The 18,578-nt window shown below is 37.2% G+C and overlaps 1 protein-coding gene across 9 annotated transcripts in view; it reads left to right on the plus strand.

The window, feature by feature from the left end:
* Positions 1 to 18,578, plus strand: part of ppfibp2b (PPFIA binding protein 2b) — a 52,752-nt gene that overhangs the window by 26,984 nt on the left and 7,190 nt on the right. For 4 of the 9 annotated variants that reach the window (XM_039647908.2, XM_039647909.2, XM_039647911.2 and 1 more), the window contains 17 exons: positions 2,278 to 2,415; positions 6,462 to 6,665; positions 7,376 to 7,468; positions 9,589 to 9,700; positions 10,049 to 10,081; positions 12,260 to 12,321; positions 12,442 to 12,517; positions 12,648 to 12,760; positions 13,505 to 13,572; positions 13,772 to 13,846; positions 14,687 to 14,747; positions 14,940 to 14,975; positions 15,308 to 15,449; positions 17,524 to 17,556; positions 17,658 to 17,793; positions 17,939 to 18,061; positions 18,152 to 18,302. In XM_039647908.2, coding sequence (XP_039503842.2) covers positions 2,278 to 2,415; positions 6,462 to 6,665; positions 7,376 to 7,468; positions 9,589 to 9,700; positions 10,049 to 10,081; positions 12,260 to 12,321; positions 12,442 to 12,517; positions 12,648 to 12,760; positions 13,505 to 13,572; positions 13,772 to 13,846; positions 14,687 to 14,747; positions 14,940 to 14,975; positions 15,308 to 15,449; positions 17,524 to 17,556; positions 17,658 to 17,793; positions 17,939 to 18,061; positions 18,152 to 18,302 — 1,656 coding nt within the window. The remainder of the gene's footprint in view (positions 1 to 2,277; positions 2,416 to 6,461; positions 6,666 to 7,375; positions 7,469 to 9,588; positions 9,701 to 10,048; positions 10,082 to 12,259; positions 12,322 to 12,441; positions 12,518 to 12,647; positions 12,761 to 13,504; positions 13,573 to 13,771; positions 13,847 to 14,686; positions 14,748 to 14,939; positions 14,976 to 15,307; positions 15,450 to 17,523; positions 17,557 to 17,657; positions 17,794 to 17,938; positions 18,062 to 18,151; positions 18,303 to 18,578) is intronic. The other 5 variants (XM_089127548.1, XM_089127549.1, XM_039647915.2 and 2 more) reach the window with 5 other exon arrangements.

Here is an 18,578-nt window from a genome sequence, read left to right on the forward strand (position 1 = left end):
TTTTAGCATTTGATCTAAAGGTCCTAGATCACACAATTTTTAAAAACTTTTAAAACCGTTTTTTGGAGTTTTTGTCTGCTGAAAGTTTTTCTTTTTTGCCTGTGTAAACTTTTGTCAGTGAAACAATCATTAGGTCTATGTTGCAAACAACAGTACAGTTCTCAACCCTTGCAGCCTTGTTGTCATTTCTGTCAAAAAAAGTAAATCTGGCACTACCTTGACTAATCGGTCTATTGCATGATAGAGTGTGTTGCTGGTTGGTGATTGTGACTCATGTCCACTGTATTTCCCAGAACTGAGGTAATCAATGTACCACGGATGTTTGTGTTGCATTCAGTGGTTTTCACCCATCATCACTATGCTTGGGACTCGATTGCCATTCACACATCTATTAGATTCAGCTAATTAAGAGAATATGGATTTTAGAAATATAGAAATATATTGGAGACATGAACTCACCATCTGTTGTCTATTGTAACTGTCCGAGTTTTCTGATAGTTAGAATGACATGAAATGTTGAATTCTGCTTCAGGAACTAGAAAGGAGATGTTGTACTGTGAAAGAGGAAGCGTAAGTGCGTTTTTCTATGCTAAGTTAGAGCATTTATGTGTAATTCTGGTTGAAGTATGAGGCATAACTGAGACCAGACAAAATCTGCTGACTTGAATATCTTTTTTGGAGGGTATTAAGAAATTGGCCAAACTATTTAATAAACAAATATGGAAGAGGTCGACCATATTTACATGATTATATATATATATATATATATATATATATATATATACATATATACATATATACATACACACTTAACTAAAGGATTATTAGGAACACCAAACTGATACTGTGTTTGACCCCCTTTCACCTTCAGAACTGCCTTAATTCTACGTGGCATTGATTCAACAAGGTACTGAAAGCATTTTTTAAAATGTTGGCCCATACTAATGTTGGCCCATACTGATACATCCAGGACACGAAGCTCCCGTTCCACCACATCCCAAAGATGCTCTATTGGGTTGAGATCTGGTGACTGTGGGGCCATTTTAGTACAGTGAACTCATCGTCATGTTCAAGAAACCAATTTGAAATGATTCGAGCTTTGTGACATGGTGCATTATCCTGCTGGAAGTAGCCATCAGAGGAGGTACATGGTGGCCATAAAGGGACGGACATGGTCAGAAACAATGCTCAGGTAGGCCGTGGCATTTAAACGATGCCCAATTTGCACTAAGGGGCCTAAAGTGTGCCAAGAAGACGTCCCCCAAACCATTACACCACCACCACCAGCCTGCACAGTGGTAACAAGACATGATGGATCCATGTTCTCATTCTGTTTGCGCCAAATTCTGACTCTACCATCTGAATGTCTCAACAAAAATCGAGACTCGTCAGACCAGGCAACATTTTTCATTCAGTCAGTGTTCACCGGTCCAATTTTGGCGAGCTCTTGCAAATTGTAGCCTCTTTTTCCTATTTGTAGTGGAGATGAGTGGTACCCGGTGGGGTCTTCTGTTGTTGTAGCCCATCCGCCTCAAGGTTGTGCGCGTTGTGGCTTCAAAAATGCTTTGCTGCATACCTCGGTTGTAACGAGTGGTTATTTCAGTCAAAATTGCTCTTCTGCGGCATACTGGATTTTTTTTCCCTTTTCACACCATTCTTTAAAAACCCTAGAAATGGTTGTGCGTGAAAATCCCAGTAACTGAGCAGATTGTGAAATATCCGGCCCGTCTGACTCCAACAACCATCCCACGCTGAAAATTGCTTAAATCCCCTTTCTTCCCCATTCTGACATTCAGTTTGGAGTTCAGGAGATTGTCTTGACCAGGACCACACCCCTAAATGCATTGAAGCAACTGCCATGTGATTGGTTGATTATTGTACCATGATATTTTCATCTGATATCTGGGGGTTATTATGTGCACATATTATTTGTGACCTTTTTGGCTTTTTAAAACGCTGGTAAGCCAAGGTTCTCAGAGCCCTGCTGAATTTAGCCCATCGTATCAGGAATGCTGAGAAACGATGTTTCCCTCTTTTGGCCCTCCTGACTTTCTCACATACAGGCACCAGAGAGGGTGAGGAAGTAAAAATAGCGTTCATTGCTTGTGTATATTTAGCGGCGCTTAGCTTTGGCCAAGCGTTTCTGTGAAAGAACTTGGGCAGTGGAGCAACGAGGAGCCGACCTTGTGCCGTGGGATTGTTACTGTATACAGTACAACTGTGTGGGTGTGTTTGTGTGTCACCATGTGTTCGCTAACATGTGTGCGTCTGCTCTAGGAGCTCTTCAGCCGAACCTCGCTGGAGACGCAGAAACTGGAACTGGTGGATGAAGTTTCTTATCTGAAACTCAAGCTTGTCGGCATGGAGGAAGAACACAACCACATAGATGAAGAGAACAAACATCATAAAGCCGAGGTACGTTATCAAACTGACGGCTCATACAGGGCAACAGGTTCATCCATTATATGAGGTTACTTGAATAATATCATATTAACATTGTTCTTTTTAATCCTATAGTTGTTTAATCCTATAGTTGTTTGCTTCCTGCTTGTCTTGTAAGGATGTCACAATATATTGTATGCAGTCATTTCACAATTCTCGATACCAATTTTATTTTTAAAGCAAAAACTAATGTACTGTCAATGTAATATTTATTATTGTAGTTTTTATTAATATTTTGATTTTGGATAGATTTTTATATTTCTTAGTATTTCTTATTTCATTTTTTTGTACATTTTAATTTTATTAATGTTATTAAATGCATTTGTAATTATTATTATTATTATTATTTTTGCTGAGATTTTAGGTTTTAGTTTGTTTTCAGTTAGTTGGCAAGGCATATTTTTATATAATAATTATATTTTGTTTAATTTCATCTTTATTAAGTATGAATGTTAAAAACTGAATATTGTTATTATAAGTTGTGTGGTGTGTTTCTCATATATATATATATATATATATATATATATATATATATATATTAATTTGTGAGTGAACATTTAAACAAGTGAAATACTGGTTTAGGTGTCCTGATTAAGAGATTGTTATAATCGCCTTTTTCATTGTTCCTGTGTCTTTGCTGTCCACCTGTTGGCTCTAATTCAATTGAAACCACACACACAGAAATCAGCCATGTCAGTATATGTGTGGTTTAATACTTATTAATATATATTCAAATATTATAAATATATAAATATATTAATCAAAAAGTGCGATGTTGGAAAGAAGAGAATCTGATATCTGACAATATATATATTGTGGTTATGAAGAGCCCAATCTTGAAATACAAGAACAGTAAACATGCTCAAAATATGAGCTGATATTTAATCTGATGTTTCCAAATGGCACATGGAAACATAACTAGAGGACAGGGAAGTCATGGTGGCATGTTTATGTTGTAGTGTGTGTATATGTGGATCCTGTAGATTTATCACCTCTTAACACCTAATTACTTATAGGACTCCCCGAGGTACACCCTGTGTATAGACAACAGACTAAACAGAGACTCAGAAAAACACCATAACACTTTAAAAGAGCATCTGTCCTGAGCTTTATTTTTCTTGAACAGACTAAATCTCTGGCTTCCTGACTGAAAATTGGAAGGTTCCTTTTTCAAAGCATATTCCAAGACACCAAGTGGACAGGTTTCCCACAGCTATGGGAAAACCTGCAAAAAAACAGAGCAAATTATAATCATTGAAATGAATAGAAACTTAAAATCATGGGAATTTTCATAGTGAATGAATATACATTTGTCTGGGTATCCTCATCTCAATATATTTAGCTCTTTGAGTGCTGTCTATATTTTTTTTTATTTTTTTTTATTAGTATGTGAACATTTTGCTGGTGTTATATTTCAGGTGGGTACAGTATACCAAGGACTCAAAGAGATGATAAAATGGGAAGAAATGTGAGCCCATAGATGTTTCATTGTTATGTCTTCATCAATCGTTTGAGTGGGGCTATCACACAGACTCAGCCTTTCCACACTGACAGTGTGCTTACAGAAACATGATTTAACGATATGTACACACATGCACAGACAATTACACACACACACACTCAAAACCTATGTCCCACAAATGCTCCCAGTGCCAAAAAGGCAATGCACTGTTAAAGGAAGATGTTAATCGGTAGAGACACAAAAGCATGCGGTGGGCCTAAATGGGAGACGGTGACAGGCAGTTTGATGAACGTGAAATGACAGACGACAGAAGTGCTCAGTGCTTGTCTTGATGAGAATTCAGCAGCACACATCACACACACACACACGGTTTTTAACACATATCTGCAATGGGTGTCATTCACCTTTAGAAATGAAGTGAAACGGAAAGAAAAGGCTGCTAATGGCAGCTGAAATGCATGTAGCTTGTTCAGTTTTTAGGGCACCGCACATACATTTTACATTTAATATTTAGACATTTTTTAGACAAGTTGATTTTGAAAATATGTAGCAGTCAAAAAAACTACTAAGATATGGATATGATATGAAAACAAACAGATACTGTAACTTAGTTGTCACGCTGTGTCTGTAGCGCATAATCAAAGGAATAGGGAAACAAAACAGTTTTTATTAAATCTACACCGAATACTCCCTGGTGAAAACAAACAACCACATTAACCTTAGACGCTAACATAGACAATACTGGACACATAGCTAAGGAAACTTAGGCCTTCAATACAAGGGGAGATTAATCGCATTTTTGTCAAATCTAGCTTATTACAAAATAGTGTGCATAATCTGTGACTGGTTAATTCAATTTCTAGGTTTTCTGGGTAATGACTAAATTTTGTAAATCATTCTTTTTTTTTTTTTGAAGCGTCACCTCACACTCTTAGTGTTGGGGTAACTGAGCTCTCCTTGCATTTGTTGCATCAACAAACACTGGCCTCAAAGGTGACAGCTGCAAGGCTCCATTCAGAATGGATGAAATTCACTTTGAACATACCACAGTCACATACACTTTCACCACAGACATCTCCCCCACTCACAAACCTTTAGCATGGAGCTAAATATAGGCGTGGAACGTGTGCCTTATCATCGGCTTTAGCATCAATGGGGAATATCATATGAAACTTCCTCTGGCTGACTGCATTTAAGGCCAATTTATACTTCTGCGTAGGGTGCGCGCAGTAGGTACGGCGTAGCATACGCACAGACGCGTCCCATTGCGCGTACCCTTCGCCGTCGCCTGACGCGCACCTCCTCAAAAATGTAACTACACGTCGCGACGACGCGGACCGCAAGATCGGTGATTGGTCGGCTTGGTATCATCGCATTTCCTCCTACGCATTTCCACCACTGTCTATGATTTCCACACGTATCTCCTCCGACGTCTTCTCTCATTTCTGCCTTTCAGTTTTAGTAATTTCACTAAAGTGAACTGTTTTTCCACCTCTATAAGCTCCAACTCCAACATGATCAGCTCTCTTTCAATCGCTATTGCTTGTAGTAACCTAGCCGCGAGGAATCTAAACACATTAAAACTCTCCGCCGCCAACTAGCGTTTCGGAGCAGTACTGCAGAGCAACCAAGACCTGAACGCAGAAGTATAAATGCTCACGGCGTCGCCTACGTGCGTAGCCAACGCCGCACATTACGGCGTACCCTCGACGCAGAAGTATAAATTGGCCTTTAGTCTGACTAATCATTCACTTGTTCAAGTGAAAAACAAACCGAACATTAACATGCTCGTGGCTGAAGTTAAATCTCGTAATCGGTGCATAGTACTGTTATATATCTCAGTTTTGATTAAGAATTAGAGATTTACTCCCCATGTTGTCCAAAAAAGTATTTTATTTTAATCACAAGCATCTGAATTTTGTCTCAGAAAATAAAGTAGCTTGGTCCCCAGAAAGAGACCATTCTGTAAAATTAGTAAGTCAGTTAACTTATTTACTCTGGCAAAGAGGTCACAATGCTGGTCCCATCATCACCTTTACTATTTATACAAAGGGGCATTGTTTCAAGCATAAAACATAAAAAGTACATATAATTCTGGCAACATGGAGAGGGGTTCACTTGAATGCCTTTAATGTATAGACTTTATAGATTTAGGTTGAAAAAAAAAATTCCATTTCATATCACAGTGCTAATAAATACATTGGTTGATGGAAATAACACTACATTTAGTTTCAGAAAAATAAAACGGCAATCCTATTGTGGTGTATAGCATATGTATATACTCTAGGACAGTTTGAAAATTTGTGTTTTAAGATTTTAATATTATTAAAATAACTCCACAAGGCCAAGAAACCTAACCCTGGAAAAACTTGTCTTTAATGGACATGTGACTTATTAGATACTAAAACTGGCTTCAATTCCACAAAGCCAAAGAATGAATATGCCTTTTCAGAGAACCCAGATTAATCACAAAATCCATCTATGTCTATTCATAATTTTGTTTCCAAATCTGATCAACATTTTCCTTTTTCTGGCTTTCTTGTTTTTGCTCTCTCAGAGTGTGGTTAATCTAATTAGTGAACTACAGGAGCAGATGTGTAAATTCCAGGAGGAAATCAGCAATCGCATTCAGGAGCAGAGGGCCCTGGAGAGCATGGGGGACAGTAGCACGCGCGAGGCTCTCGACCAGAGCCCCGATGTGGGCCTTGGTGCCTCGGACGCTGAGGAATGCAGCTGCCGCTGTAGAAGCGGAGGAGAGAATGTAGGCAGATCCTCCATTACATGGTGGATTTACTTCAAGACCCTCTTTTACCGCTTTGCTCTACCCTAAAACATAACCATTCCCCCGTCTCACTTTTGGACACTCCAACAGGAATTACTACTAACTGCCTCTTCCTACAGTGTCCAGTGTGTCTGTGGGCTCCACTGTGGGAATCTCATGGTTATTGGTGTTTGCTGTGTGTTCTGATGAATGAATGAAAGTTAGTTTGGGTTTAAACCTGCATGACTGATGCTCACTAACGCTAACGGTTGCTGAGTAGTTCCAGAGAGCTTCCAGAAGGGTTGTGGGCTTAGTGGTGACCCTATTAGATGTTTCCTCCTTGATCAGTTCTGTCAGTTTCTGAGGAGCCAAGGCATCGTTTTAAGAAACAAGGTTTCCCAGGAATTTCCGGAGCTTTCTTGTATTTAACTGCACGGTGTGTGGGTTTCATGGGTCAGTCCAAACCCTCTCCTCCGAATGATCTTAGTGCAGAGCCCCTAAAGTGAAATTCGTATGGGAAAAGCCCCTGGAACTTTCGAGTGTGCGCAAGAATATTTTTCCACGTGTACAAGTAAATCTTGGGGTTTTATTTTTTCTACAAAGTCAATTTAGGGGCTCCGTACCTTAGATAGCTGCTGCCAAAGGGGTAGGAAATTTGCCACCAAAAGGTAATGTGTGATTTTTCTTCTTTGCTTTTGTTCATTCTTTAGGCATTGCTACAAGAGCTTCGCCTTTTTAAGAGCAAAGTTGAAGAACTGGAAGGAGAGAAATCGCAATATGAGAGGAAGCTCAAAGCCACAAAGGTAACGTGCTGTATATTTAATCTGGACTCCTGTTAGCCTTCAGTCTACAATTGTTGCTCTTGCGGTTTTGATTTGTTCATCATGAACCATCAGCATTTACTAACAGTCTCTTTAGCCATATTGGCTTAAACCCAAATGCAAACTCTCAATGCAACTTCTTTCTTCGATCTTTTAACTATTCTATGCATACTAATTGGACTCTTTAGTTCATTGCACTCACAAATTCTTAAGCTCTCAGCATAATGAACATCCCTCTTGCTTTCTCTTCCTCCAGCTTTCTATCACCTATTCCCTCCATGTCTGTTACCAGTCGCTCATGACCAAACTTTCTACCCTGAAGCTCACGGTCGAGCACACTCAGGTAGAACGACAGCATTGGGAGGAGCGCTGTCGGACAGCTCAGGTGCTTAACCCAACTCCCACTCCTTATCCCTTGCCATCCTCCCTGAGGAGTATGACACAAAGGAGAGGGTGATGATGGACCTGTCCAAAAATGGCACCCTCAGTACTTGCGTCCACAGTTTAATGTAGCGTAGCTGGATAACACCGCTATAGAGATTGCTATAGACTCCTTCAAGGTTCATTGAAGACACATGGGAAGTACCCTCTTGAATCACAAAATGGGACACCATAATGTCTCGTAGACTACAGGGAGACTAAAAAAAATGAAGGCTGCAAATTTGCTTCAAGAAGTGCCATTTTCGATTTCATAACATTTTCAACTCTGGACTTGGAGGTCTACGTTTTCAATCGAGCTTTTTCATGGTTCCTTGAAAATATCCACTCCTTTGGTTGTTATGCCTCTCTGAGCTCCCAGTCTGAACCCCAGTCTCTGTGTCTCTTGAACCCTCTTCCACTTACAATATTTTTAGATTAGGGACGTTTAATCCTGGCAACCATCCTGCAGAGTTTAGCTGCAACCCCAATTTAAACACGCCTGAACCAGCTAATCAGGGTCTTAAGGAACTTTCAGGGTGGTATGTTAGAGCTGAACTTTGCAGGAAAGGTAGCCCTCCAAGGAGCAAAATTGAACGCCCCTGATTTATGTAATTGATTTACTTGGTCCATTGTTGACACGCTTTTTGCATGCACTGTGTAGTTTTGTGAAAATCTTGCAGCTTCATGATCCCCAGCTCTTAACTTAATGTTGACCTTTTTAGACCGCTTACTATTGCTCTCAAGAGCGAGCTCTACATGGTCTAGTGGCAATCTTTTAAACCACATTATGTGTGGAAGCAAGCAATCTAGGGCAAGCATACCGTATGAGTGGATGGGCTACTAGAGATCATCCATCTGTGTTAGCCTCGTGCTCATTGATGGAAGAAGCATGTGTATGTTTGAGTATTTGCGTATTAGTTGAGGTATGCATGACTACATCCTCCAGCAGATTGTTGGGTCTGTCTGTCTTGGGGAATGAGGGTTGAGCAATTCAACATGGCGATATAAACGGATTCGCTCACCATATAGATACACCAATGTTTATTTATCGTGCTATTGATGATGTTATTTGCTAACATTTGAGCATTTAGTATCCTCTGAGTCTGCTGCCAGAGTTTTTAGCCAGTCTCAAACTTCTGATGGGGATGACGTACATGTAATCACTTCAAGCTGATGTAAATCGAGTCGAAAATCTGTGTGCTTGCTAGAATGTTTAAAATAAAAAAAATTATTTTATTCAACTATGTAGCCTACTGTAATCCCAGCATAGCTGCTTGTGTTTTCTGGGAAGTCATATTTAGGGAGTTCTGCTGGCATTTTGAATGGTTGTACGTTAATGGTATCAATATGCTGCAAACACAGAAAGTGTTTGCTTGGTTGTGTGGTTTCGTTACTTTTCTTTCTGTTTTGTGATGATTTAGTGAGTGTTATGTGTGAAAGTGCCGTTTTTCGCCCCCCAAAACGGTGAAGGTTATTATATCCTTGTTTAACCTTGTTGTGCCTGACTGTCACATTTGTGTTGTCAATGTTAGATTCTTGTGTTCTCCCAAAAAGCATTAATGTGATTAAATCCATTTTGAATATCCACCATAATGTTGGAAAATGTGTGCCCTGTTGTCTTTCTGACGTTTTCACCATCTTTTGAAAGGTGCTAATCTGCTAAAGTGTTTCGTTTTTGTTAGACTGAGATTGCCAAACTCCAGCAGCTGCTTTCTACGAAAGATGCAGAAATCGAGTGTCTACAGAGTCAGCTTCTGTCCCGAGGAACCATCAACAATGACATCACAGAGAGAGGTACGTCTAAGAAGATTAAATCATAACGGTTGTTGAAGTGCTACAAGGCCTTAACCCAGAATAATTTAACATTACATTACTAAATGGCCTTTTCCATGAACAGGCAACAAAAACAGGCCTGAAATTTAAGCCCTGATTTGTTTAAATTACTTGTGTTTTATACGATAAAAATTAAATGGTTAGTTCACTTAAAAATGTTCCCCGTTTGTGGAAAGTACCAAAAACTAGCTGCATGGGAGTGACGGTGTGTGTGTGTTGGAAAATGTTCATGTGAGTGTTGAAATTACTAACATGTGGCTTTTTTTGGTAATCACTGTGGCCTCTGGTCTTCGACGCTCCCTGTTGTAGAGGAAGTGTATAAGAAAAAGCTGAGAGACAAACGTAAGCGCACATTTCAGATCAACGTCTCAGATCCTCTCATGCTGTACCCCAGCTTGATTCAACTGCCCTTCAGAGTCTCTCTGTCAATCTGGCTAATGTACACTGGCATGCTGTCAAGCCTGTCGCACACATCTCCTCAGTGGCTACCTGTGTGTGTGTGTGTGTGTGTGCGTGCGCAGAGGGGTTGTTAAGTGTCTGATTCATGCTTGTCGTCACACCCTGCAGCCACTCATTGCTTTCCCATGGGTCTATGAGCTAACTCATCCTTTACTATTTATGTAGGGCTAGGGCCATGGCCAGTTCAGAGAAAAGAAATGTTGAATCAACTAATCACCTCACAGCTACTGTATATTGCTGAACTTCATTCTTCATTGTAGCTCTAAGCAGCTAATCTTATAATTTGTGCAATTATTAACACCTCAGTAGTGAATGTATTGACTCAAGTCTTACGCAGTCATTTTAGTGGGAGAAAAGACCTTTATATGTAGTTATTTGTATATGTTAAAAATACTACATAATTATACAAATATTATGAATACTTTAATTATATATATATATAAACATAATATATTATATAAGAGCATAATACTATAATATATATATATATATATATATATATGCTCTTATCTAATATATATATATTAGATAAGACAAATACAGTGCACCCACATATATTATGTAAACACAAACTTTTATTTTGCATGCGATTAATCTAATAAATATATATATATATATTTTTTTTTAATTATATATATATATATATATATATATATATATATATATATATAAGAGCATATAAAGTACATCGGCCTCATTATATTATAGTGATATTTGACTTAGTTTTTTGAAATCCTTGAATATATATGTATTCTTGTATATATCCTTGTATATAATCCTATTACATGGGATGTTAAATATATATTTAATAAATATATATATATCATAATAAAGTATAGAATAAAAATTAATATAATATAAAAAATGTATATTAAGTACATTGGTTCCATTATATTATAAAATATAGTTTACTGTTTTTATTTATAATCCATTTATCATGTTGAATATACAGTTTTACATAATTTAAAACTGTTAATAGAAAATATATTTTATAATGTAATTATTATTGTAATAATATATTATATTTATTTACTAAAAATGAATATGTGTGATATGAATGATTATCTAATAATAATAATAATAATAATAATAAACAATAATAATAATAACATAATAATACATTATAAAATTAAATTAAATAATAAATAATAATAATAAATCTGTTTTTTTTGTTTTGTTTTTTTTTTGTTTTTTGTAACATGGTAGCTGGTTAGCTGCTGATTTAGCTGAGGTTGTGTGAGCCAGCTCTAACAAGGTTAATGTTGCAGGATGAGGTTCAGTATCATGTTGTCAGTTTTTTCTCTAAGCATGAGGTTCTGCTATGAAGTCTCAGAGTAAATCACTGCTTGGCTAAAAAGCATGCATCAACCTGGACAAGCATGTACACACTTTTTATTTTAAAAGAGTCTTTCACCTGCCTGCTAATTCTCCTGACAAACCTTCAGAAAGACCAGTATGTCTTTGAGCTTTTTTGGACTGACGCTTGACCAAGGTGGCTGTTTTTTGTCTCTCGTAGAGGGCTGGTTTACCTCAACATCATCTGTGTGTTTTTTAAATGGAGTATGTCACCATAATTATGTTTTGAGTAGTCGCCAACTAAAAGTAGCGGTTTCTTTTAGCCTGACTGTAGCTCAGAAAGATTCAGTTAATTCTTGTGAATCAAAGTCTGATTCTATTGAATCGATTTGTCATAAACGTTTTTCTTGCATAGAGGAATATTCAGTTAAATCTGTTGCACATTACTATGTTTCTGTATGGCAAATCAGGGGGCATTTTAGTTTTTTAGTTTTTATTATTGTATTTGGTGTCAATTTTCCTGTTCAAATGTTATGTTGTCTGCTTAGAAATCTTTGTTTGTTTGTCCGAAAAATGTGTCTCTGATTAAATTGAGAATTATAGCAAATACATACATGTATATCTAGAAAGATATCCATTTAAGTTTCTACAGTGTGGCTTGCTTCTAGTTTAACTACAGTATATTGAATGCTGTAACGCTACTCATAATTTAAAAGTAGCTTACCATAAATGCATATGAATTGAGTTTTTCTCTTTATGTTCCAGATCAAGAGTTACAGCGGTTAAAAACTGGAATGGAGACGCTGATAGCTGCCAATAATGAAAAGGTACGTCAGCATCTGTGCACTTGGATTTCTTAACAAAATCTGCAGGAAGCAACATGCAACTTGTAACATTTCCAGTAGTTTGCTGATGGACTGAACATTTACTCCATCTTGTTTCTCTAGGATCGCCACATAGACGAACTCAATGTTCTTTTGGGCCAGTACAGAAAATTGAAGGAAGGCTTGGCCCTTTCTCAAAGTACGTGTTTATTTGTTGGACAACCTTTGCCTAAAACGCCATCTTGCCGCTTCAATGTTTTAGTCACCTTTGCTCGATGAATGTGACCCAAATCATAGCTGAAGCTGATTCTGTTTCTCTCTCCCTTCAGTGACCAACGATACTTTGCTTTCTGGCAGCAGTGAAGAGGATCTATCTGGCAACCGAAAAATAAGAGCCCTGACCCATAGAGTGTACTCGGACATCATCAGATCAGAACTGCAGGTGATGTTTCAAAGGGGTTATATCAGGAAAAACTCGATTCTTGCTTCCCTTTCTAATTCAGTCAAACAGTTCAGAAATCATTACAATGTCACATAAGACTGTCCGTGTTTTCATATCAATTGGCTGTGTAGTTTTACATGAAGAAATGAAGCAATAGTAGTGTTATATAGAAGTCTCTTATGCTTACCAAGGCTGCATTATTGCTGCATATTTGATCAAAATATAGTTATATTGTGAAAATATTATTATAATTTAAAATTATGTAATTTATTCCTGTGATGGTAAAGCTCTAAGAAATCATTCTGATGTGCTGATTTGCTGCTCAAGAAACATTTCATATTATCAATGTTGAAAACAGTATTATCAAACTGTAGAAACCATATGTTATTTTTCCAGTATTCTTTAATAAATAGTTCAAAAGAACAGCATTTATCTTTACTCTGACTTTTGATCAATTTAATGCATCCTTACTGACCTAAAAAATGTAGTGTATGTGTATTAGAAATTGTCAGTTTAATTTGACATTGTCAGAGTGAAGGAGTAAAATGATTGTGGAAAAACTACATTATGATTGTTTTTGGTACAAGAAACCTTGCTTAACATTATAAGTGAACTTCTGGGGAAACATAAAATCCAAAAGCAAAGATTTTATCCCATTTGGTCCATATTTCTATTCAACTTTAGTTAGGTTTTTTTATTCCTGTTGCTCCCAATGACAATTTCTATTTATTTTCCTTTGCATAGATGTCTTCCCGAGGCCCGTCGCCACTCCTGGTCTCTCCTCCGTGTCTTCAGAGGGAACTGGACTCCAGGTGAGCGAGAGGTTGTGTTATTAACAGTACACTGATGATAGCAGAGTCTCAGTGGGATGCTTTACTTAAAGGCATCTGTGGGAGAAGGACCATTTTGCTGCAAACTCGCTGTCCCAATCGTTCACCCAAGCTAATGTGATTTTGTCACCTCTATCTCTCTTCCTTGCACTCCATCCCATTCTATCCTTCTCCGGCCCAGCTGTCACAGTATACAGCCCTCCATGGAGACCTCGATGGTATCCATTGGCGATTTGGGCTTTTACAGCAGACAATGGCAAGTGCAGTGTGTGTGCTTGTGCGTGTTTAAGAGCCTTTTGTAATGTAGCAGTGGCTTTTTGTTGTGATGTTATTGCCATACGCCACACACACACTGTTTACACACATCGTTCTAGTCTAGGATGACTGAGGTTTCCGATTGGACCTCTGGTGTATGTAATTATATTAAGACATTGTCCCCTCCCAAACAGTCTGTTTCTAGATGTATTGGGTTTTTTTTTGCAGTATTTTAGCAACTAGAAAAATTAAATCGAAGGTTCAAAAGAACATTTAAAACGGTAATCTTTTGTAACATGTGATATTTTTTTTATTCATTTAATGCATCCATACTAAATAAACTCAGTTTTTCTTTTAAAAAAAATTGTAGTGTATGCATAGGAGAGCTTGCTTTTTTCTGAAATTGCCAAAGAAATTATTAAAAAATGCAAGGTTGGTTTTTCCACATAATTTAATAATCCAGTCTTGCCTTGAGATTTCAAATGTAAAATCATTAATTGCGTTTTAAATTTAAATTTGACTGGAAAGATGTGATTGTCACCTTGAAAATGTTTGTTTTTTTTGTTTTTTTCATTTGCGCTTAATTTGCTGATAAATCATAGTTATCATTTTAATCATCACTTTTTTAATATGGGAATGTTTTAGGCTACATATAAAGTTAGTTCATGATGTTTTTGGTTCTTGACCTTCTAGTTTCAGTCATCTTTTGTTTTGTAACCATGTGTACTATACAGTATGTGCTTCCAGTGTAAACATTTGTTTGTCCATGATAACCTGGACCAATGAGATGTTCTAACTCCCCAAGCTTGTTTAAAATAATTGTTCATGATTTTATTTTCAGGTCAATGCAGCGAATGCTGTCCACCAGCTTGGAAGAGCTCCAAAGTGGAAGCTTACAGATGGTACAAAAATCTGAATCGTTTTGTTCTAAATAATTGTGACTCTTGCCAACTAACTCATCTCATTAACATGCTTTTAGTATGAATCTCTCAGCTCAACTCAAATCTCTCTAATACTAGATTTACATTAACAATAATGCTTTGTTGTATGTTTTAACACATTTAACTGAGTGTATGCTGTTGGTTTTTCTTAAGCATGTAGTGGGCCAACCAGTCGAGGCTGTTTTAGAGGTACTACAAGCTAACATGAACCAACAAAGCTAAAGCAAACATAACCACAATAGCCTTTGCTGAATGCATTAATTAACATTACATTTGCTTTTCTTTTTGTTTGCCTGGCTAATTAACAAGAAAACACTTACACCAGATTGTAGTGTTCGTTATAGTTAATCTAATAAAATGTGTTATTTATTATATCATTTATCATTTTTCATTAAATTCTAAAGCTGATTGTAATTATTATAAATGTATATGGTTAATATAATGAATATACTCATTCTGTATTAACATAAAAATCTTATGATAAATAGCGAATCACTAAGATACATACATTTCTTCTGCAGAACCGATATAATCAAGAAAATAACAAATACCAGACGCTCCCGGGCAAGTTTAGTCATCCAGAGCAGAATGGAGTGAGACTCCTGGCGTCTTCCCCACTACAGCTATCTCCTGATGAAAGTGAAGACAGTGAATTCAACCTAAGTAAGCAATCGTCTCACAGCACCCACAATTCCTTGTCAGAATCATTTTTTACATGGGCTGTGTTTGAAAGCAAATATAAGTGAGCAACAATTGGGGTTGTGATGGCACAGTGGATAAGACACATGCCTTTGGTGTAGGGGTGTAACAATATATCGTGCCACAATATATCGCAATACAAAAATGCAACAATCTGTATCGTGGATAGTCCCCCCAAAATAAAAATGACTGTAAGAAAAAAATCAACTTTTCAGAGTTTTAGTGTCAATACTACATTAAACTACTATATATAATGTTGATTATAATGTAGAATAATGCAATGGGGGAATATTTGTGGGTTCTGATAATGCCAAATGTCTGATGTTCCCAGTTAAAAGTGTCCTAAATTATTTTAAATGTATCTAGCCAGTGAAAGAGTGCAAGTATTAATAAAAACAATACTTAAAATAATAAAAAAAATCAAAATTTAAATAAAAAATATTTAAAATAATACTTAAAATAATTCTGTATTTTCAGCTTCAGAATCATGAAAATTTTTGTTTTCCTTGGGTTACAAGCACCAAGTCCAAGCCTATTCATTTAAACCCACAATGTAAAATAAAATTTAGCATTTTAATCAGCAGTACATTTTTTGTTAACCTTTTACCATATGTCTTGGATTATCGCAATAATATCGTATCGTGAGTTCAGTATCGTGATATATATCGAATCGTGACATGAGGGTATCGTTACACCCCTGGTTCAAATCCGCTGTGTGTCCCTGAGCAAGACCCTTAACCCCTAGTTGCTCCAGAATTGTGTGACCTCTGACATATATTGCTTTTTTAGGTCGCTTTGGATAAAAGCGTCAGCTGAATGTAAATGTACAATGTTTATTTCTGGCTAGAAATTGAGTCCTTATATATTCAATTATAAATATGTGTATATGCATTTAAATACATTTTTTTTATCTTTCGGACACACCCATAATTTTGTTTTATACCGTGACCTTTGACCTTCTTAACACTAACCTCAGTCATATTTGACCGTGCTTGTATTCTTTTTCATTTTCCAAGCTCAAAGCTTTTCAACCATAACAGCTTTTTTTAACACTACGGTGTCTTTGCATGGGCTTCTGTGTATCCTCTCTTTACTCTTTCTCTCGAACTAATCCATCTCTCGGGCTGTGTGGCTGTCTCTGCACACGTTTCCCCTCTCTCACTCCATGTGAAGATCGCTGCCGAAGCGCCAGCGCTCCAGCTTTAGGTATTGTCCTCTCAATCTCACGTTAGCATGCGACCACAGAGCATACACTTGCTGTGTCACATTGGATTTAACCTAAGCTTTCCTATCCTCATTCTATAAAGCTGAAAGCACACTCTCTTCCTCTCCTCTCAGAGATTAGACTTCGTTTATGTGAGCCTTGCTGCTTTACTTTGAGTTTAAACTGGTGCCATGTGATGAAAATATAATGTGCTGTATATGGAAAAAAGGAATAAGGAAAAATCCATTTAGGTTTCATACAGAAGTCTACTGTTAATATCCAGAAACTTTTATGAGTGTTTACCATGCTATGGTTTGGTTATTATTCAAAGTCTTGATTTATTATCATTTGCATCATATTATATTATTAATAAATACATACAGTATATAATATTATAAATAAATGTACAGTGTATATAATCTAATCATTGAACTATTATATAATTGAATTGAATAATCCATTGTTAAATAAATTATATTATAAAATGTTAAACATAAACAATCATTTTGATTATTTTCTTGGACTGTCTAAGGAGTTAAAATAAGTACCAGTGGCATGGATTATTATATTATGATTAATAGCAGTAGTAGTAGTATTGTATACACTTATATACCCATATATTGGATTTACCTGCTTTACATTTATATTAGATCTTTCTTTCCTGGGAAAATGTTATATTTTCTTATTTTCTATTTAATCAGCAGTAAAAATACTAAAGTATTATTCTACATTTTTGGAATCTATGAGCTTAAATGCATATCTAAAAACGGCATTGTGATGTCAGTTTTTGCTTTTTTCCCTTCTGCTTTCTTGCATGGCTAATATTTGGCGCAGGGCCGCGGAGAAAGCATGATCAGTTTGTGGTTGGTGGGTACACATAGAATGTATACTCAGTCCAATAGTGAACCTATAAAAACATAGAAACCCGTAAACCTATCAGAAACAAGTGGATTACTTTCTGTTCACAGGAAAGACAGAGAAGACAGATGACTCAACCTTGTCTGACCTTTCGCCAATGTCATCTGGAGTAGAATCAGGTCAACAGTCCCCGGTTTCACCAGAGCACAAGAAGAACCAGAAAGGCATCCGGAAACTGTGGGGAAAGTGAGTTGGTTGTTAACAGGCAGCATTCCATAAGCATTTATGTTTTTAATAATGTGATATATTTTTTAAATTGGCATAGGACAAAAGTTGATTTCATCCATCAAGATAATTGATTGGATCACATGTTTTTTCCTCTGCTTCACAGGATCAGGAGAACCCAGTCTGGCAGTCTTCCAGCTGACGGTTCTGATTCGGATTTTAAGAGAGGGGGTTTCAGAGCCACGGCTGGCCCACGACTCGCCTGCCTGGGCATCGGTTCTTCAGCACGGTATCTAAAGCACCTACAACAAGATCTGTTCTGAGACATGTACAAGCACCTTCATTCCTGTTTCTCATATTCTATATTTGTGTTCTGCAGTGACATGAACGCCCCCTTCTCGAAATGGACATGTGATCAGGTGTGTGCATGGTTGGAGGACACTGGCATGGGACAGTACGTGAATATGGCCAGACAGTGGGGGACTAGTGGTCAGACTCTACTCTCTGCCTCCCCACAGGACATAGAGAAGGTGAGAGATGCTTCATACAAGATATCAGCACATGTTTGAAAGACTTTAGGATGTGGTTTCAGGTTGTAACAATCTGATATCCTCATCCAACACCTGGCGGTTCCTGTAAAATGATTTGGCTATGCCTCTCGCCTCAGGTCGTTGTGGTGCCACTCAAATTCTGGTTTGGTTCTACCTGCCAGGGCAGCTTTAACCTCTGTCCCACGCCAGTAATGTGGCGTGACTTACTCATTTGTTCTGCTTTCAAACTCACTCAATTAAATGTTCGGCTTTACA

Source organism: Pimephales promelas, chromosome 25 (assembly GCF_988280905.1).
Source record: "Pimephales promelas chromosome 25, fPimPro1.hap1.1, whole genome shotgun sequence".
NCBI classification, from domain to species: Eukaryota; Metazoa; Chordata; class Actinopteri; order Cypriniformes; family Leuciscidae; genus Pimephales; species Pimephales promelas.